Source organism: Ceratotherium simum, chromosome 26, assembly GCF_057802395.1.
Source record: "Ceratotherium simum simum isolate JZ-2026a chromosome 26, ASM5780239v1, whole genome shotgun sequence".
In the NCBI taxonomy this organism is placed as follows: domain Eukaryota; kingdom Metazoa; phylum Chordata; class Mammalia; order Perissodactyla; family Rhinocerotidae; genus Ceratotherium; species Ceratotherium simum.
The window spans coordinates 13,476,113-13,497,899 of NC_141925.1; the positions used below are offsets into that span (position 1 = coordinate 13,476,113).

Below are 21,787 nucleotides of genomic sequence, written 5' to 3' on the forward strand. Positions count from 1 at the left end.
TTCCTTCTCGACCCACAGCTGGAGTCGCCTGGTTTTGAAGGAATGCCAGATTTGTGCGGCCCCTGTGTGTGTATGCCTAACGCCCCTACTATTTGCACCGTGCCTCTGTGCCAATTAGAAAAAGGTGTTTCGCCCCGTCGGGGTGGATGAATTTGAGAAATTCCTTCAGTCCTAATAATCACTGTCTGTTTGTAGCTGTGTCCCCAGCTCTGAGCTGCCTCCTGGCATATGAGCAGGTCCTCCCTAAATATTTGCTCAAGGAGTGAGTGAGTCACTGCCAGCTGTGCTCCACCCCTCCCGCTGCTCTGCCATCATCTCAGCTTTTCACAGTGGGTAGGAATTGGGCTACAGTTGAAGGGCATTTGCGGTTTCCTGATAACCCACCCATTTCCACAAGGAAAACCAGCCTACAGAGCAAATACCGCCGCCTCCTCCATGAATAATGTTGCTGCCTTAGGTGGGGAAGATTCCAGCTTACCACACAGTCCCGTGGGCTCATTTCACTTCTCCCTCCTTGCGGTCCTGTGAGGTAGGATGAGCAGTGAGACTAACCGCTTCCATGTCTCAGATGTGAACATCAGAACATCAGACTTGCTGAAGGTCATTCAGCTGGAAAATGGCAGAGCTAGGATTTGAACCCAGGTCTGGCTGGCGCCCACAGTCTGAACTTACTCTGCTTTAGGTTGGCCTGGAATATAGGTCTGTGGGCCAGCTGGATCTGATTTACCTTATTAAAAATAGGCTGATGCCAGGGTTCTGCCCCTAGAGATACTGGTCTAGTTGGTCTGGGGTGGGACCCTGGGCGTTTGTGTTTAACAGGCTCCCTGGGTGATGCTGGGGCAGCCGGGAGCCCACCCACCTCATGACCTCAGAGTGGAGCCTTCTGGTTCTCACTGGGGAAGCTTTTTGCGATAGAAAGTTCCAAATGTGTGCACAAGTAGATGACAGTATAATGAACTGCCATGGACTATTTACCCTGCGTCGCATGTGTGAACATTTCAGTGTATATCTCTGAAAGATAAGGAACTTTTAGTTTTTAATAACTCCTGGTTTTGAAATAACTTGACTCACAAAAAGTTGTGAAAATGGTAGCATTCTGTTCACCTTTCACCCAACTCTCCCCAATGATAATATCTGCAAGATAAAGATTTAAAACCGTACAACTATGATATCCTTATCTGGCCTAAAACATTAATAATAATTCTTGAATATCGTCAAGTATGCCAGTAATTCGTGGTGGTTGCAGAATGGCACACTCTTCTTAGGTTATGTCATTCCTCCTTCATTTATTGGCTGGACTGTTTCTATGCAGTCACTTCCCCTCATCTCTTTGGTCACGCTGTGATGGTATTTATTAGAAAAAGCAGGAAAAAGGCTTATTTCCTGCCCTTTTTCTGTTTTCAAAACAACGACTTGGTTCACTGGTGTCGTTTCATCACTGACACCAAGAGGTGGTTCTTCTTTTCTAGTATCAGTGTGAACTTGTGTGTTTAAACATATGTGATGTGTTCCAGTCCATCGTGTTTATTATCCTGATTGCAGCTCAAATTATCCTTTTCTGGGCTAGTAGGAGCCTCTTCCTTTGGAGGAAGAGCGGTCCGCTGACTGCTCCCTGCCGAGCGCCGGCCTCGATGAGAAGCGTCTTTGTTTCCTCTTCCTCCTCACCCTGTGTTTTCTCTCCGCTAGAATCCTTGCCCGGAATCCGGTGCCTCCTTCCTTTCCAGGATCACCTTCTGGTGGATCACAGGGTAAGGCCCGGCCCCCAGGCCTCAGGCGGGGTGTGGGGGACACGCGTGTGCGACTCGGCCTGCCTTCTCCCTCCCTCCCCCTGTCGGACAGAGGTGTGTCCTGAGTGTGCCTGCCCTGGGCACGGGGTCTCACAGACACCGACCCTGTGGCCCACGTTCATGGACTCGAGTTGCACGAACCGTAAACAGCTTGAGTGTCTGTGGCCAGCTCAGCCTGGGGCTGTCGTAAGCCATGTGCTCTTGGCTGAGCTTCAGATCTGAGTATTTTGTACATTAGGTGTAATTAAATTGGCATCCTTTCAGATTCCTCACCATTAGAAAGGTAATACCCGTGCCCCGTAGGAAATGTGGGTAAGAGAAATAAACATAGATCAACAACAAAAAAACACCAGAACCAACACTGTCATCTGTTGGATACGCTCCTTCTCATCCTCCTTTACTTTGTATATTTTTTTCTTGCCCGTTGTCAGCGTCTTACTGGGGAGTATTTGAATCCTTCCCCCCTTGCTTGTTCCTTGCTCTGGAACAAGCATTGTTCCTTGTCTGTATAAACTTTTTACAAACATTTTTTTTTAAATTAAATATTTTTCACGCTTAATTATGTTTCAAAGTACTCTCGAAGAACCTCGCAGGGACAGTTGGTGTCATTTGAACATGGGCTGCAGGTCATGCCGTCCGTGCTAATATTTCTGATTTTGGTGACTGGACTCGGGTTATATGAGAGCATGTCCTTTTTGTTAGGGGACACACGCTAATAATTAAGGGTAAATAAAGGTGTGTGGAGTCTGCAACCAGCTCTGGAATCGCTCAGAAAAAAATAAATGTTGACATGTGTGTGCGTAGATAGAGCAGATGTGGCCGAATGTTGACCATAGTGAACCAGGCGAAGGGTGGGCAGGAATTTTTTGTATGATTTATGTGATTTTTCTGTAAGTTTGAAATTATTTCAAAATAACATGAGAATATTAGGTTTACCCTTTATTATGACAGTGTTCAAACGTGCAGAAAGGCTAGTCTAATAAACCTCAATAAGCTGATCACCCAGATTTAATGATTGTCAATGCTTTCAACCCTATTAGCCTTAAAATTTTTTTTAAGTAAATTAGAGCCATCCTATTTCCCTCCTAAATATGCTGTATGTTCTCTAAAAACTGAGGGCATGTTTCCTGGGTGACCGAACAGAGTTAGCAGTAATTGTTAACGTGCCCAAATGTATGTCCATATTCGGATTTTCCCAGTCACACGGCGCCCCCGTTGCAGTGGACGGCCGGCGGTGGCCGGTGGGTGCGGTGAGGGCCATGGTCCTCTTCCTCCCGACTCTCACCGCCTCCCCGCTGTGTCTTGCCCAGGTTGATGGTCCGGGGCTACCGCCAGCCCCTGGAGAGCACTGACCTGTGGTCCCTGAACAAGGAGGACACCTCAGAGCAAGTGGTGCCCGTTTTGGTCAAGAATTGGAAGAAGGAATGTGCCAAGGCCAGGAGGTAAGTACAGACCCTCTTGCCGCAGGGGAAGCCAGACACGCTCTAGGGCGACCCGGTCACCTCCATCCTGCCACCGTGGCCGGAATGCTGGCAGTGCCACCTCTCACTAGCTTCCTAGTCCTGGGCAAGTAAGTTGCTTTACTTCTCCGAGCCTCAGTTTGCTTATCTGCAAAATGGGGTTGAGTCTTAGGTGTAGCTGGGGCCACTTGGGTAGGAAAGAGAGAGAAAATGTCCGTTGAGTGGGTGATTGATTCTGTTTGCCACCACCCTCAGCGAGCGTGTGCCCGGGGTGTGCGACCCTGCCCTCCTGAGTGGGTCTCCTTTTCTCTGAGCGTCCGGCATCTGAGTGTTCTTGCTGTTGCAGGTGTTCTAGTTCAACATGCCAAGCCAACCGCTTTGTGAGGGGTTTAGCCAAAGAGGCCCCAGTCAGGTGATTTTGACTGTACTGGATTTTTTTTTTAAATAGACTTTCTTTTTGAGAGCAGTTTTAGGGTCACAGCAATATTGAGCAGAAGGTACAGAGACTTCTCATATGCCTCCTGCCCCCAGCCGTGCACAGCCTCCCCCACTATCAGCATCCCCCACCAGAGCGGGACACCGGTTACTGCCGATGAACCTGCACTGACACACCATAATCACCCTGAGTCCGTAGTTTACGTCAGGTCCACTCCTGGTGTCCTGGATTTTAGCCACTCCTCCCGTGTAAGCTGCGGGCCACCAGGTGACCTCTGTCATCTGGTTACTTTGGGAATCAGGCCAGGACCTCCCCAGCACGTACCTTATTTCATCAAATCTAAGACGTCCTGGAGAATTGTACGCTGCGTCACTGTTTTATGTACCAGGAAGAAAGAAAAACGGCTGCTAATTAAACCAGGACGTGTCTTTGACTTAAGACGCGTCCTGCCTCCAGAGGAGCCAGATGAGAAATCACGAGTGACTTGGGGGCAGCGGATGGTGGCTGTAGGGGCAGAGCAAGGAGTGGCTGTTATTACTGCTGTTCTTGTCATGAACTGGGCGTGTTATTCAACCTTCTAGAGCCGGCTGGCGAGGGGGCCGGCCTGGCGTGCTGGATTCCCCACAGCCCAGCTGGCCTTCCAGGAGAGACCCTGGACTTGAGGTCCGCTTCCTCACCCCATTGCAGGAACGCCCAGGTCTTCAATCCGGCCCGGGCAGGGGATGGGAGCTTGGGATAGCCATGCTGCTGACCGCAGCAATAGCAGCAGAAGGCCTGTGGCTCTGTGCTGGTGGCCCGTTCGGGATGGCCGTGGACGCAGGAGGAGTTTCTTGTGGGAGGCAGACTGGCTTGAGCCTCTGTGGCCGAGCATCCGAGGAGACGGCCCGTGTTCTCTGTGCACACGCCTCTGGCTGAGTCCGGCGTCCGTGACCCAGGGGAGGTTTTCAGGCAGACGCGATGGGGCCCCTGGGTCCTTCAGCCTGGCCGGCCGCATCCTTCTTGATGACAGGCCGCGTTTCAGCTTGGGGTTCACCGTTCCTCGTTACCCAAGCCCCGCCGACTGCGTGGCTCGGCCTCCGTCCCACGGTGGGTGGCGGGTGATGGCCAGCGTTGTGTCCCGGGGCTTCGCAGTGAGCAGGCTGCTGGAGATGCCGTGGGAGAGGCCGGCCGCGAGGCTCTTGGAAGAGAGGACCCGAGTGTGAACAAGAAGCTCTGTCAGCGACCTGGCGCTTAATTGATGCGTTCAGCAGATACGGTCGACGGCTGCTGATGTGCTCAGCACTGCGTAGGCCCTGGGCGTTCAGAGAGGGGAACAGAACAGACAGACTCCTTGTTTGGGGCACTTACACTCCACGGGGGAGACAGACAGGATGTGGAGAGTCAAACACACTGACCAGAAACTTGGGAGAGCGGTAAGTGTTATGACGAGATTAAAATGAGGAAATGAAGGCCAGAGGAACTGAGGAAACAGATAAAGACTCGGTGGTCAGGCATGGCCTCTCTGAGAAAGTGAGGTTTGAGCAGAGGCTCTGTTGATGAGGAAGTGAACCATGTGCATGTGTGGGAGAAGGGCTTTCTGGTGAGTGGGAACAGCTAGTGCAAAGGTCCTGAGGTTGAGGTGCGATTGGTATGCTTATGGAGCAGCAGGGAGGCCAGGGTGGCTTGAGTGGAGTGAGTGAGGGGGATAGCGGGAGAAAACAAAGTGGAAGTATTTGCAGGGTCTCATAGTCTCTGGTAGTGAGTTAGGGTTTGATCCCAAGTGCGTGAGAAGACAGAGGTGGTTTTATGCAGGGCAGTGGCCTGTCCTGAGGTCTGTTTTATAACAACCAGTTGGGCTGCCCTGGGGCAGGTGGATCCCAGGGGCGGGAGTGGACGCAGGGAGACCAGGGTGGGGCCTCCGGGGGCTATGCCTCAAGTCGCTTCATGTGCCTGAGCCTCTGTTTCTACTCAGAGGGCTTTCTGAGATCTTGTGAGATTACCGTCATCTGAGGACCTGGGTCATGGTCCTGGGTACACCCGGGGCAGGTGATGTACAAGCTGTGTTAATTCACCTGGGCGTGGCGCCAGCTTGGGGCTGCCGTCTTGCCTGGGAGGACACGGGGAGAACTGGCTTGCTGGCCTTGAATGGGGGCCACCCGGGGGGCGCTGGCTCTGTTAACACTTTGGTCTTTAGGGGTTCTCAGCCTGCGGGTTTGCTGCCTTGGGGACACTGGCAGGTCACTTGCTCTGTTCCTAGAGGTGTACGCCAGATCTGGCCCCTGTGACCCCTGTGGACCTGAGGGGGGAGTCCTGTTCTGGGCTGGAATTTCTTGGTGTGGCCCCTTGCAGCGAGGCCTCCTCAGTTAGCTAGAGACAGGAACACAGCCTGCGTCACCTCTGCGCTGCCGGGTGTCCCGGGCCTTCTGGGGAACAGGTGATGGAGGCCTGGGCAGGGGGTCTGCCTTGGGTTCTTGGCTTTGGGTCTCGACGCCCCCACCTCCCACCCTCTCTAGCTCTGAGTGACTCCTCTCAAGTCAGGTCTGAGCTGCCCCCCACCCCCCACCTTTGGGTTTTAAAATCCAGTGTTGCGTTGGTTCTTGTCAAGTGATATTGAATTTAACAAAATGGAGTGGACATTTCTCTTCAACTTATGGCCTCCCATAGGTTAGGGCCATTTTGGACTGTGGTTCCTGCTGGCGTGACTACAAAATGGTTCAGTGGCTCTGGAAAAGTTTGGCAGTTTTAAAAAAAAAAACTTAAACGCTTGTTATAGCACCCAGCCATTCTAGTCCTGGGCGTATACCCTAGAGAATGGAAGACATAGTTCGTAAAGGACCCGTATAGGAATGTTCATAGCAGCTTTATCTGAGATGGCCAGAGCTGGAAGCAGCCCAAACGTCCACTGACAAGTGACTAGATGTGCAAATCATGGTGTCCCCACATAAGGGAATACTTTTAAGTAATACAAAGGAATGAACTATTGATACACTCGATGACGTGGAAAAGTCTCAAAATAATTATGCCGAGTGAACAAAGCCAGACGAGTGTACATACTAGGTGAGTCCATTTATATACAGTTCTAGGAAATGGAGACAAATCTGTAGCAACAGAAATCAGATCAGTGGTTTCCTGGTCCGGGAGAGGTAGAGAGGTGGGAGGGAGGGATTACGGAGGGACACGACAGACCTTGTTGGGTGATGGATGTGTTCATTATCGTGATTTCACTGATGGTTTCACAGGTCTGTACATATGTCACAACTCACGAAATCGTAAACTTAAAATACGTGCCGTCGATAGCACATCAGTTACGCCTCAAAGCTATGTATAAAAAAAGCAGTAGCGTTTAAAGAAAGGGTGACCATCTTACGTAACTGTCTATTTCATAAAGGAATGCAAACAACAAATAATAAAAAAAACATCATTCTCAAAAATGCACGTCATAACCTTTCAGGTCCATTGTCCTCTTGAATACAAAGAATTTGTAACACTTCCTTTACTGTACTTTAAGGAAAGATAAAAATAAAAATAACCTACCCATGGGCCGGCCCCGTGGCTTAGCGGTTAAGTGCGCGCGCTCCGCTGCTGGCGGCCCGGGTTCGGATCCCGGGCGTGCACCGACGCACCGCTTCTCCAGCCATGCTGAGGCCGCGTCCCACATACAGCAACTAGAAGGATGTGCAGCTATGACATACAACTATCTACTGGGGCTTTGGGGGGAAAATAAATCAATAAATAAAATCTTAAAAAAAAAAAAATAACCTACCCACGTATCTAATTTTAAAAGTCAACATAATGCTCTCACTAGACTTTAAAGGAAAACTAACAGATGAGGGGTTTATATAATAAAGTGACCTGTATTTCAGTGTATAAATTCTCAGGCGTACGCTAGAAGACAGAATGAATACTCGCTGCTTGTTCTTAAATGAAGAATTCTCTGCAATAGCTACACGTCCCGACTGACCCGGGCTGTGTGGTTCTGGAGACCAGAACTGTCGTCACCGTCAGTGACAAATGACCAACACTTGGCAAAATCCTGAGCAAAATAGAGTCTTCCCTTAATTTGCATTCCTGAAAAAATTTAAGGTATATTTAAACATGCAGAAACGCACACCACACTGTATATGGATTTATCTCTGAAAACGAAGTTAGATTCTAGACTTGGGTCGTTTTAGGCAGACTTTTCACCTACGTGGACGCCTGGTGGGATCTTCTTCCTTTGGGACTGTTCTGCACAGTGACAGAAGGTCTGGTCTCTGGCTCAGTTGTCACGACAATCAGAGAATGCAAATTTGCAAAACAGCCCCTCTTGAGAGCCTCTGTGTTTGAGGAACAAAAAGCACTAAAAAGAAAACAAAAAAACAACCGAAAAAGGGAAGAAGATCTTAAAAGTCAGTGCAACACATTTAAATTCCTGCTCTACTTTTATGGGGGGAGGGAGCTGCCATACCCATCTGTTGTCTCCAAAACTGTGGTCCCGTATATTGTAAGCTCCAAGAAGAGTGAAAATGTGCGTTCGGTTTCTAAAATCCCTTCTCTGCAATTGTAGATCAAATCTGCCCTTCTCTGTTGTGTTGGGTATTATGGGTCAAAGACCATGCTCAGAACAGTATATCCAGAAAATTTAGAATTTTCATCCAGCCAAGACCTTTTTAAATTTGAAATTTGGCCTTGGTCGGAATGTTAAAGATCTTATTTAACTAATGACAAAGCAGTCGGTAGCTCCTCACTGCTCTCTGATTGGTTCGAGCCCCTCCTAGTCTCTCTCCCAACTTGAGATTCTTGTAGTTCTTGGAAGGGCTGCCTTACCTCTTTTCAAAATCCTGAGCTCCAGGCCTTGCTCATCCTGTTCCTTCTGCCTGGAGCATCCTTTCCTTCCCCAACTGGACCTGCTCCCTCATCCTGCAGGTCTCTCCGCGATGTCACCTCCTCCAGAAAGCCCCCCTGATAGCACCCTCACCCAGGCACATGCAGTGGTGTTTGCTGACCTCTTTCTCTCAGGAGGCTCCCTGATGGTGGGGCTCTCCCCAGTGCCTAGCCTGGAGCATGTGTTCGGTTCATTAGTGGATGAGTGACCTGTGGACACTGTTGCCCACATGGAAATCCAGTCGAGTCAGCAAGTCCCTGTTTCTTCCTAGCCTCCAGCTTCCCCATCGCGTTTTGTTCCTCTGTTCTGGGCAGTTTTCTCCTGACTCAGACCTTCCCCTTCCAACTTTCCTTTCCCCTCCCAGCCAGACCGTCCAGATGCCCTGCTCGCTTCCATTCCCCTCCGGGAGCACCTTCCTCCCTTGTGGGCCTCTTGGTCACTGGATGTTTCTCGTTTTCTCGCTCGGCCTTAGCTGATTTCTTCCACTGTTCTCGACCTCTCCCACGCAGGCCTGAGCCCTCCTCCCCTCTGCCTGCCCGACACCCTCTCTCTGGCCCTTTGGCAGCCCATCTCCTGGCCACTGACAGCAGCCCTGAGTCAGCCACGGCCCACGCAGGCCTGGGGCCTGGGCCCGGCTTAGGAAGTGGTGCAGAGAATGAACAGGGGTGGGCCACTCCCTTCCTCTGCCCGGCCTTCTTGTCCTTGCCAAGGAGGCGTGTCTGTCCCAAAAGAAACCCAGCTTCAGGAGAAGTCAGAAAAGAAAGGGAAAGACCTTACGTGGTGACATTGACAACATGAAAAGAGAATTCTCTGTGGTCAGGAGAATAATGCCCCCCCCGCCAGATGTCCACATCCTAATCTCCAGAACCTGTGAATATGTTAGCTTACGTGGCAGAAAGACTTTGCAGATGTGGTTAAGGATTTTGAGATAGGGAGACTATTCCGGGTTACTTGGGTGGGCCTGATGTAATCACCAGGGTCCTTGTAAGAAGAGAGAGACGGGAGGTCAGAGAAGATGCTATGCTACTGGCTTTGAAGATGGAGGAAGGGGCCATGAGCTTAGATTCTAGGCAGCTTCTAGAAGCTGGAAAAGGCAAGAAACAGGTTCTCCCCCAGAGCCTCTACAAGGGAGGCAGCTCTCTGGGCCCACTTTAGATTTCTGACCTCCAGAACTATGAGACAATAAATTTGTTTTGTTTTAACCCACTGAGTGAGTGGTGATTTGTTATAGCAGCAATAGGAAATTATACAACTTCACACAATTTAGATTTTATTCTGGATGCGGTGGGAAGCCAGCAGTGGAGTTGAAGTAGGAGATAGATACGTTTTTAGAAAGATCCCACTGGCTGCTGCCCAGGGAATTGGTTGTCAGGGAACAAGGGTGGAAGGAGATGGGGGAGCAGTGAGGAAGCCCTGCAGTGGTCGCTTGCATGGGTTGGAGTCTTTGGAGATGGGAAGAGTAGTTGAATGGCTCCATGCATCTTGGGAGTAGAACAGACAGGACACACGCCCGATTGGACCTGGAGAGCATGAGGGAGGAGATCAAGGATGATTCCCATGCTTCTGGTCCTTTCCTGGGGTGGGGAGCACAGACGGGAAGGATAAGGACTTGACGGAACCTAGACCAGTGCCCACAGTTGGCAGTGGCCACAGTGGAGAGAGCCAAGGCGGGTTGGAAGGCTGTGGTCTCCAGGAGGGAGTTTCTGGTGGTCCTTGTGGTTAGATGTGGCATTCATGTGACAAGCGAGAGTCCCCTGAAATCGAATGCTCTTCAGTGAACTCTTGCCGTGGAAGAATTCTGTGAATTGTAAATGTTAGGGTTGGGTGGGGATAAAGCTTGGGTGTGTATTTCAGTGGTGGAGCCTGCATTTGGCTATAATGAGGATGTGGCTCTGACTGTATTTGATTGAGCTGGGAGGTGTATCTGTTGCTGCATGACAAATTACCCTCAAACCTAGCAGCTTAAAACAACAATGAACATTTACTATCTCACACACTGTCTCTGGGTCAGGGATCTGGGAGTGGCTTGGCTGGGTGATTCTGGCTCAGAGTGTCTCATGAGATTGCAGTCAAGATGTTGGCTGGGGCTGCTGTCATCTGAAGGCTCGACTAGGGTACAGGCTCTGCTTCCAAGTTGCACATGGTTGGCAAGTTAGTGCTGGCTACTGGCAAGGTCTCACCCTGCGGGCGTCTCTGGAGGGCTCATTGAGTGTCCTCACAACATGGCAGCTGGCTTGGGCCAGAGTGAATGATCCAAGAGAGGGCAAGACGGAAGTCACAGTGTTTTCTATGACCTAATCTTGGAAGTGACAGTCATTCCATCATTTCTGCAGTAATCTATTCCGAGTGGGAGGGGACTCCACAGGGACATGTATGAGAGTTCCGATTTCTTGACATCCTCGCAAACACTTGTTATTATCTGGCTTTTTGATTGTAGCCATCCTAGTGGGTGTGGAGTGGTGTCTCACGGTGGTTTGGGTTTGCATTTCCTGATGAGTCATGCTGTTAAGCAACATTTCATGTGTTTATTGGCCATTTACATGTCTTCTTTGCCTCTTTTGATATTGGGTTGTCTTTTTCTTATTGAGTTGTAAGAGTTCTTTATATGCTCTAGTTACCAGTCCCTTATCAGATTGTTGATTTGCAAATATTTTCTCCCATTCTTTTGAGTTGTCTTTTCACTTCCTTGATGGTGTCTTTTGAAGCGTAAAAGTTTTTGATTTTGATGAAATCTAGTTTATTTTTTCTTTTGTTGCTGTTGCTGTTGGTGTCATATTTAAGTATCCATTGCCAAATCCGAGGTCGTAAAGATTTGCTCCTATGTTCCTGTCTAAGAATTTTATAGTTTTAGCTCTATGTTTAGGTCTTTGATCCATGTTGAGTTAATTTTTGTATCTGGTGTGAAATAAGGGGTCAGCTTCATTCTTTGCGCGTAGCTATTTAGTTTCCTGGCACCATTGATTGAAAAGACTGTTGTTTTCCCATTGAATGGTCTTGACACCCTTGTCAAAAATCATTTGGGCTCATTTCTGGATTCTTAATTTTGTTCCATGATCTGTATATGCCTATCTTGATTATGATTGTTTTAAAGTGAGTTTTGAAATCTCGAAGTATGAATCCTCTGACGGTTTTCTTTTTCAGGATTATTTTGACTATTCTGGATCCCTTGAGTTTCCATACAAATTTTAGAATTAGCTTGTCAGTTTCTACAAAGAAGCCAGCTGGGATTCATAGAATTGGGTCAACTCTGTAGATCCGTTTGGGGCTGGCACTCTTCTACACCCTTCACCTACATTAACTCATTTATTTTCACAGAAGCCTCAAGAGGCTGGTTCTGTTTTTATCCCCATTTTACAGATGAGGAAACTAAGGCCTGGAGAGGTCAAGGAACTTGCCTAAAGTCACATAGCTGGGCAGTGGCCAGGCCAGGATCTTGAGTCCGTGTTCATAACCAGCGTGCTAAGCTGCCTCTCTGCAGTGCCTGGTTTTCTCTGGCCGGGCCTCCTCGGAGGGGTGGGGTTCTCTGGCCTCTCCTGCAGCCGGTGGGCCGAGTCTCTGGCAGACCCTGCAGCTGTTCCCCACTCCTGTGTTCCAGGCGGCCGGTGAAGATCGTGTACTCCTCCAAGGATCCCGCCAAGCTGAAAGGGGGCTCCAAGGTGGATGTGAACGAGGAGGCCGAGGCCTTGATTGTCAAGTCCCCCCAGAAGGAGCGGAACCCGTCGCTGTTTAAGGTGCTCTACAAGACCTTCGGGCCCTACTTCCTCATGAGCTTCTTATTCAAGGCCCTCCACGACCTGTTGTTGTTTGCCGGCCCGGAGATCCTGAAGTAAGACCTCGTCCTGCCCAGCTGGGCCCCTCTGTGTGTCCTTGGTTTACCTTTCACTGTGATACTCCTAACCTTCGGGTGATGTGGCGTGCTCTGGGGGCTCACAGCCGGGTCTCCCGCTCTGCCTGCTTTGCTTTGTGCTTTGCTTTCGTAGCATCTTAGTTAAGGCCACTTTGGTTGCAAGTGACAAACACCTACTAGGCTCCTCTGAAGCCAAAAGGGGGAAGACAGAGGATTATCTTGGGAAAGTGAGAGCCAGAAAACATGCCGGGTGGCATGAAAGTTGCAGCCTGGAACCAGAAAGTCAGAAAGGAGGTCACCTCTCTCCTCTCTGTTTTTCCTCGCTCTCTTTCTCTCTCTGGGGCCACACATTTGTTCTCTTGCGCTCCCTCCCTCTGTCCCTTATGTTCCTATTTTGTCACCTCGGGTGACCCGCAGGTGATGAGACAGAGTGGGCAGTGCGAGAGGCCTAAGGCAGAGGCTGTCCCGCGCGCTCTGGGCAGCCGGCACAGTCAGGGCACCGTGGTGGGCTTGGATCTCCATGAAGTGCCAGCGCCTGCCCCGCCTGGCTCGGGAGAGAGTTGAAACCCCGAAACTGAAGGACTGGCCCTGCACGTGTGTGTCACGGTCACATCGCTCCGGCTCTCCCCCTGCCCCTTCACAGGTTGCTCATCAACTTCGTGAATGACAAGAAGGCCCCGGACTGGCAGGGCTACTTCTTCACGGCACTCCTGTTCCTCAGCTCCTGCCTGCAGACCCTGGTGCTCCACCAGTACTTCCACATCTGCTTCGTCAGCGGCATGCGGGTCAAGACGGCCGTCGTCGGGGCCGTCTATCGGAAGGTGGGCCCGCGTCATGGTCACGACTTCGGCGTCTGCCGCAGCCTCGGGACCTGGGGGACTCAGTCACTCCCAGACCAGTGCGGGGATGTCACGCCCAGCTTCTGGAGCAGTCGGATGAGGTGGCCCGAATGACTGAGGGTGGCAAGGATTGACCCTCGGGCATAGACCTTTTTCTGGCTTCAAGGGTGGGTGTGTCGGCTGTCTGGAGCCCCCGTGGCAGCCGTGGATAACTGAGTTTCTTAGGTGGATTGGTGGTCCTTGATTTGGGGAAATCCAGGTTCCAGTCCTCGCTCTGCTGTTAATATTCAGTGTTCAAGCTTGCTCTCACTCTCCATTTGGACCAAGCAGATGGCGCGCTCCCTGGGTGATAGAGTACATACGTAGCGGGCGTTTATGCTCATCCGGCTTTAAAGGAACTGGATTACCTCCTCGGTCCCTTTGTTTCTTAGTCTCTGGGCCAGGGACGCTGCTTGGGCCCCGTGGGTTGGGAGGAGACTGTCTAGCAGATAGCCGGGAAAGATTTCATTGCTTCTCAGCCCTGTCTGCAAGTGAGACTCACGGGAGAGCCGGGGCCACACCCCAGCCCAAGGAAACCAGGATCCCTGAGGGTGGGACCCGGGCATCTAAAACTGCCCAGGTAAGGGTGTGAAACCATGTTTCAGAACCAGGGTGGACGCGTCCCTCCAGGGGATGTTGGGCCGTGTCTGGAGACATTTGTGTTGTCATAAGTGGGAATGTGGGGGCATCTAGTGGGTAGAGGCCAGGGATGCTGCTAAACATCCTGCCATGCACAGGACGCCCCACAGAGAATTATCCAGCCTCAAATGTAGTAATGCCAAGGTTGAGAAACCCTCGCCCAGACCTCGGTCCTTCCTCGTGGTCTGGGGACCAGCACGTCACATCACGTGGGAGCTTGTTAGAAATGCAGAAGCCCAGGCTCTGCCTCAGACCTGCTGAATCAGAAACTGCATTGTGACAAGCTCCCCAAGAGATGCGTGTGCACGTAAGTGTGCGGAGCCCCGGTCTGGGCGACCTCTGAGGTCCCTCCCGTATTGAAGAGCTCCAGATGGGCAGGCAGTGGGTGCTGTCGATAAGGGGGGGCCTTTGTGATGAGACAGACAAGCTGGGGAGTCAGATAAGCCGGCAGGGGAGGAGAGAAGTCGGTGGCCTTTTCGCTCTTGAGCAGTATCTTCCTCCACACGGGCCTGGAGGGAGAGAGAGCCCAGGGCTCTTCACCACCCACTCACCCTCTTTCCCTCTCCTTCGTCCTGCAGGCCCTGGTGATCACCAATTCAGCCAGGAGATCCTCCACCGTCGGGGAGATCGTCAACCTCATGTCTGTGGACGCACAAAGGTTCATGGACCTGGCCACGTACCTTAACATGGTCTGGTCGGCCCCTCTGCAAGTCATCCTTGCTCTCTACTTCCTGTGGCTGGTGCGTGTTTGATGTCGGTCCCCGCTGTGCTCAGGGAGGGGCCTCCATGAGGGGGCAGTGGGGTCAGGGAGTGGGTGTTGCTGATAAGAACAACTAGCTCACTGGTATTTCTTGCTGTTATTTGCATTTTACTTTCCGGTCTGTTAGCCATTTCCTGGATGTTTTATTCCTTTTCTCAGTTATTCTCTATGGTGACAGGGAATTTGTTTGCGTTTGTCTTTTCTTGATACTGAATGTAATTAACAACCCTACAACATATACACTATATTTCTCCCACTGTATCCTTCCAAATGCTAACCAAACTCATTTATTCACTAGTCCCTAATTACGTTGGTCAAGGTTCTTTTCGTTGCCAGGGATAGAAATCCATCTTAAAATAGTCTAAGCAAATAAAGGGAATTTTGTGGGTGCATGTAATGGAAAGATCCAAGGATCAAGCTTCAGGCTTGGATGCATCCAGGAGTTCAAGCACGGTTGTAAGGCCTCAGGCTCATTCTGTTTCATCATTTCTTGGCCCTGTTTTCCTCTGAGTTGACTTCATTCTCAATGGGACTTCCCCAAATGGCTTTCATAGCTTTGGGTTTATATCATCTTTATGGATCATGTTGCCAGAGAAAAGAGGATATACTGCGTTCCTCTTTGCCTCAGCCACAGTCCCAGGGAGCATTCTCATTGGCCTGACACAGTCCTGAACCAATCACTGTGAAGCAGGAGGCAGGGTGCTCTGATTGGCCAGCCTGGGTCACATGCCCTCTCCCACTGGGGAAGAGGTGGTGTGATTGACAGCCTCTCCACGTGGGGAAGGGCAGTTCCCAAAATAAAAAGATGATGAGCAGAGATGCTCATCGCCTAACACATGCCTTATTCTTTCCCACCTCTTGAGCCTTTGCGTGTGCTTTTCCTCCCACCAGAAATTCCCTTCCTTCCCTCCTCCCTGCTGATGAAAACCCCACCCATTCTTCAAGGCTGTGACAAATGACACTCCCACTGATCCCCCCCCATTAGATAGACTTCCTCCTTTTTTGAATCCCAATAACTTTAGTGTAAAAACGCCTCTGACTTTATCTTCTAGAATAGTTTTTGCACACTCAGTGTGCCACTCCCTCCTCACTTGTAGCGAGCGTGTTAGCAATTCGTGGACTCTCAGCATCTTGTCGCCTTCCCCTGTGGGTGCCATCCCAGCAGGGCTGATGCATAATAGGTACACAACAAATTATCTGTTGATTTGACTGTAGTTTGCATATCTTGCATATTTGCAGAGCAGAAGGTGAATGATTATAAAGCGTTCCCAATAATGAAACTTAGAAAAAAACCCTCAGAATTCAAATATCAAAATAAGTGTCTTTTCAGGCAGGCATCTTGGGGTATCCATGTCCCCAGAAAGTGCTGCTGTGGGTAAAATATTTTTGGAACGCTTCTTTTAGAATTGCCTTCAGGATTGGTTTCTGAACCATTAAGCAAATGCTTTGTTTTAAATGAGCATTGCTCAACTTCGGCTCTATTGACATTTGGGGTGGATCATTCTTTGTTGTGGGGGCTGTCCCTGCATTGTAGGATATTCAGCAGCATCCCCGGCCTCTACTCACCAGATGCCCGTAGCATAACACCTCCCTGACCCCGCCCCCAGTTGTGACAACCTAAATGTCTCTAGACATTGCCAGATGTCCCCAGGGGGAAGTTCCTCTCTGGTTGGGAACCGCTGGTTTAGACCCGAAACAGGATTTCTCTAGTCCAGCATCAAAAACGTGGTACACAGGATAGTGGGTGACGGGGCGGGCTCTGGAACCAGACTAGCTGGGTTCAACTCTTGCCTCCTCCATTACCAGCCCTGTGACCTTGTTACTTAACCTCTCTAAGCCTCGCTTCCTCATCTATAAATTGGACCATTTGGTGCATCAGCAGCATTTTTCTGGAACTAGGACGGGAGCCTTCGAGGGTGACGTGGAAGGGACTGACTGCTGTTTTTCTGAATGCCTAAGGGGAAAACATCATGTTACCCTATAGTTCCATGTGTATGTTTCAGCTAAGTAAAGGTGCAGGGGCCGACTTCTCTCTCAGTATAACTTGGAAATTGAAAGGTGTAGATCCGTATCTTGTCTCGGCCACTTCACCTCTCGGAGCTCTAGTTTCCTTATCTGCAAATAGGATAATAGAACCAGCCTACAGCCTCTTATTTACAAATCCCCAAAGCAAAAAGCTCTGAAAAGCAACAGTTTTTCTTAATGCGTTTGATGGTAAAACCTGACCTGAACTGATGCGAATCTTAGAATCTTGATTCTCCCTCAGTGTGAATATTTCTATTTTGCTGCTGAAAAATCAGAGCACTTGATCCTGGAGTGCTGTGCCAGGCCCCGCTGGGGCTATAACACAGTATACGGCATATACACCCGTTCAGGGGTCCCCAGGACCACGCCAGGTTCAGGATTCGCTAGGAGTACTCATGGCTGTAATTCGTCACAGCAGGATTAGCAAAGAGTAAAGGTGCAGGGGGCAGAGTTTGGGGGAGACCAGGTACCAGCTCCCAAGAGTCCTTTCCCAGTGGAGTCCCACAGAATGCACTTAATTCCCCAGCAACACGTGACAACACGTGTGAAGTGTTGCCAGCCAGGGAAGCGCTGTCGAGACCCCGCACCCAGGGTTTTTATTGGGGGTGGTCCCATGGGCAGCCTCTCCCTGGCACACACCAAGCTTCCAGACTCCCAGAAGGAAAGGAAATTCTGCATAAACCGTATTGTTTGTACAAACAGCTGAGGCACAGGAAGCCACTCTTCTCACTTCTGAGAATGGTGGGAGCCCTCCCAAAATCCGAGCTCCCAGACACCAGCCAAGGGCCAGAGTTGTAAGCAGGCCTTCAAACCAGATAAACAGCCATCCCGGCTGTGTCCATGATTTTCTGCTCAGTACCTTATTACCTTTCTGAAATTCTAAAGTTCTAGTTTGCAACACTCACCTGGTTCCAAGGTTTTTGAATATGGGATTGTGGACTTGATGTTCTTAAAGGGGTTCTGGGACCCTGAGAGATGCTCAGGAATAAATCTGGAAATTCTTAACAGCCCGTGGCTGGGTAGAAGTCATGTAGCTGCCCAGAACACGCTCAGCGGAGTGGGTGTGGGGTGGCTCGGCCTGTGGAAGCCCTGTGTTGAGGCCTTTGTTCTCTTTCCTTCTAGAACCTGGGCCCTTCTGTCCTGGCCGGGGTGGCCGTGATGATCCTCATGGTTCCCATCAATGCTGTGATGGCCATGAAGACCAAGACCTACCAGGTAGGGTGTTATCTCCACAGGGCTGCAGGCTGGGCCCTTGCCTGAGGCCTTTCCACTTGGATTTCAGCCGAGTTCCTTCTGCTCAGCCCACGGGCTTCCCAGCCTGGCCCACCTGTTGGAACCATCTGGGGAGCTTTGCCAAATGCTGACGCCCAGGCCCCGTTCCTGGGATTCTGATTCACTTAGTGTGGGAGGGGCCTGGGCACCGAGATGTTTCAAAGCTTCCTTCCTACGTGATGACAATGGGTGGCCAAGGTTGAGAGCTCCTGAAATAGTCAGACCTGGTGGGCCAGCTACTAAAATCACTGCTGTGAGCCTCTGAGAGATTCCTTATTTCCCATGGAATTTATTTATTTATGTGTGTATGTGTTCAAGAGCTGAGGAAAAATTAGCCCTTATTTTTTTTTCTTTTAAGCTCTTGCCTTACATTAGGCGCAGTGTTAAACTCTTTATTTTCAGAGTTACCTTGTATTTTCTAAGTTTTTAAATACCCACGTAACAGAGTGAATGCCTTCTCATTATAAAAAAGCTCAAATAATACAGAATTGTGTAGATTAAAAGGGGATGTCCCCTTCCCTATCCTTTCAACCACAGTGAACACATTGAGGCAAATCCTTCTAGAACTTTCTATGTGTTTATATAGAGATCTGATTCACTGTATATTTAGGTTTGGTGTGTATATGTGTGTTTTTGTGGTATTATCACCATATATATTTTTATTCAAATGGGCCTGTTGGCAGCATGATGTTATCATCTGACATCATGCCTAGGGGATTTTTCTGTGGTGTGCCGTATAGTCTGACTTCATTCTCTTGAACTGATGCCTAATGGTCCATAACAGAGATGGGCCAGCGTTTATTTCTCTGCTCCCTTGTTGATGCTATTTATGAGGAGCCTGTGGAGTTTCAAATGAGAGCGCTTGGCAGCACGGAGGATGCCGGAGGAGAGATGAGATCCAGGATGGGGGCCTGTTGGGGTGAGAGGAGGACAGGGAAGGAAGGGGGCTTGGGGCCATCACCTTTCATCCTCTTGATGTGTAGGCGTCCGTGAGCAGCCTGCCTCTGAAACAGCGTCAGTCTCTGGCTTCCACCTGTGTTGCTTAGAGTGTCCTCATCTGTGACCCAGGAGTGACCACAGCACTTAATGATAGGGTTCTCGTGAACAATAAATGACTAAATGCAAGTAAAATGCTTAGAAAAGTGCTTGGCATGTGGAAAATGCTGGAAGGTATTGACAATGCTTAACGACTGTGTGGCATGGGCACCCAGGGGTGGGAACCAGTGCCGGCTGGTGCAGAAACCTTCCAGTATTTTAACAACCACGTACTGGCTGAAAATCAATGAAGAAAATAAGAAAACGCAGAGAAAACCCGAATATCATCTCTCTTATGTTTGGATCAGCAGAGTAGGGCCCATACCTCTTCTTTTCTGGACGCCTGAAAGGTTTTTCTTGCCTTGGGGCCAGCCCCGTGGCTTAGTGGTTAAGTGCGCGCTCTGCTGCTGGCGACCCGGGTTCGGATCCCGGGCTCGCACCGATGCGCCGCTTCTCCGGCCATGCTGGGGCCGCGTCCCACATACAGCAATTAGAAGGCTGTGCAGGGCCGGCCCCGTGGCTTAGCGGTTAGGTGTGCGCGCTCCGCTACTGGCAGCCCGGGTTCAGATCCCGGGCGTGCACCGACACACTGCTTCTCTGGCCATGCTGAGGCCGAGTCCCACATACAGCAACTAGGAGGATGTGCAGCTATGACCTACAACTGTCTACTGGGGCTTTGGGGGAACAATAAATAAACAAAATAAAAATTAAAAAAAAAAAAAAAAAAGAAGGCTGTGCAACTATGACATACAACTATCTACTGGGGCTTTGGGGGAAAAAAATTAAAAAAAAAAATTAAAAAAAAAAAAGATTTTTCTTGCCTCGATTCCTTGATTCTAAATTTAATAGGATTCTTAATGTCTAATTTAACAAGATTTGAAGCACTTTTTTTGCATTGATAGGAGGGCCCTTTGGAGTGATCTCAGGGTTGAGAGTAGGGTTCATGGGGTTGCAGGGGCTGTTTAATGGGTGGGGAGTTGAATGATGCTCTGCTGCCAGGGCCGGAAGGGAGCAGCCAGCCCCCGGCGCCGTGCTGAGTCCTCTTCTCTTTGCAGGTGGCCCACATGAAGAGCAAGGATAATCGGATTAAGCTGATGAACGAAATCCTCAACGGGATCAAAGTGCTGAAGCTGTATGCCTGGGAGCTGGCCTTCACGGACAAGGTGCTGGCCGTCAGGCAGGAGGAGCTGAGAGTGCTGAAGAAGTCCGCCTACCTGGCAGCCGTGGGGACCTTCACCTGGGTGTGCACGCCTTTCCTGGTGAGTGAAGCCGGATGGATCCCGGCCCACACCGCTCTACGCTTTACGCTCTGTTTTCATACCTACATGTTTTTAAGAGGTCACTGTTGCAGCAGGGCCCTCTCCGACCACTCTTTTTAAAAATTGCCACCCCTCCCTCCTTTATTGTATTCACGGCACTGAGTGGCTGCCAGCCCCCGTTTGTTCCAGGTTTACTGTGAGATGATGAGTTTGCTCCTAATGTCAACTGTCTCTGCTTCCTTCGTTGAGAAAGTCGCGCTAAGAAAACAAAGTCGGCGGAACTAAACTGCGTGCGTGGGGCCATCGTTGAACCCCATTGTGGTGTCAGCTCCTTATCTGTTGCCAGCTGGTCATCAGCTGGGTTGGCGTGAACCACGCTTGGAGTAGCAGTGCCACACACACTCGAAATTTACTTATTTCATTTACTGCCTGTCTGTCTCTCTCCACTAGAAGGTCAGCCTCAGAAAGGCAGAGATTTTTTCTTTTCTGTCCACTGCTGTATCCTCAGTGCCTAAAACAGTACACAGTAAGTGCTCAACTAATACTTGTCGTTCACTGTAAAAAAAAAAAAAATTTCAAACCATACAGAAAGGTATAAAACAAAAAGTGGATTTTCCTCCTTTCCATCTGTCTCTCTCCTCCAAAGTGACAGTTTTGTGTAGCTTTTCAGAAAAAAAAATGTTTATGTGTATAGATATTTCTGAAAATATTTTAAAATATTCAAATGGAGTCATACTATATGTAGTGTTTGAGGCTGGTTTTTTTTTTTTTTACTTAATAATGTAACCTCTCAGTTCATTCGTTCAGATCTGCTTCGTGTGTTTTAACGAAGGGTGCTTGTCTGGAGTGTGGAGGTGCCAGAGTGGACAACTGATCTCCCACTGCTGGCTTTTTAGGATGGGCCCTGTTCTTTGCTATTAGGATCCACGCTGCACTGAGTGTTCCAGTGCGCATGTCTCAGGGTACATTAGTGGGTCTGCCCTGGTTGGCCAACTTGGAAATGTTCAAAGACCACAGTGGAAGTTACTGTTTTACAAAGGTGGTCCCAAACCAGAAGACCATATCGAGGTGGACTTTAGAAACCCTTTATGCAGGGCCAGCCCCGTGGCGTGGCGGTTGAGTGCGTGCGCTCCGCTGCTGGCGGCCCGGGTTCGGATCCCGGGCGCGCACCGACGCACTGCTTCCCCGGCCATGCTGAGGCGGTGTCCCACGTGCAGCAGCTGGAGGGGTGTGCAGCTATGACATACAACTATCTACTGGGGCTTTGGGGGAAAATAAATAAAATTATTAAAAAAAAAAAAAGAAACCCTTTACGCACAGTTGACAGTTTAGAATGGTTAAGGTTGACTTCAGACCATGCCCTTGAGTTTGTTCGTTCTTTCTGTTTTTGTCTTATTAACTATGTCGTTCTTTTTTTTTAATGTTGTGCTAATAATGACTATGACTTTTTAGTTAGGTTGGCAAATATATATTCTTATGGAAAGTTTCTGTGAACGAAAACCACACATTTTCAAAATATGAAACTTTTCTATTAGGCTACCATTCC

The 21,787-nt window shown here is 49.7% G+C and overlaps 1 protein-coding gene across 1 annotated transcript in view; it reads left to right on the plus strand.

Moving 5' to 3' along the window:
* The window catches only part of ABCC1 (ATP binding cassette subfamily C member 1 (ABCC1 blood group)), a 124,344-nt gene that overhangs the window by 47,948 nt on the left and 54,609 nt on the right, over positions 1–21,787 (plus strand). The window contains exons 6-12 of the mRNA XM_087417011.1: positions 1,687–1,748; positions 3,098–3,229; positions 12,122–12,352; positions 13,017–13,194; positions 14,469–14,630; positions 17,798–17,890; positions 20,038–20,241. Of these exons, the coding sequence (XP_087273137.1) occupies positions 1,687–1,748; positions 3,098–3,229; positions 12,122–12,352; positions 13,017–13,194; positions 14,469–14,630; positions 17,798–17,890; positions 20,038–20,241 (1,062 nt within the window). The remainder of the gene's footprint in view (positions 1–1,686; positions 1,749–3,097; positions 3,230–12,121; positions 12,353–13,016; positions 13,195–14,468; positions 14,631–17,797; positions 17,891–20,037; positions 20,242–21,787) is intronic.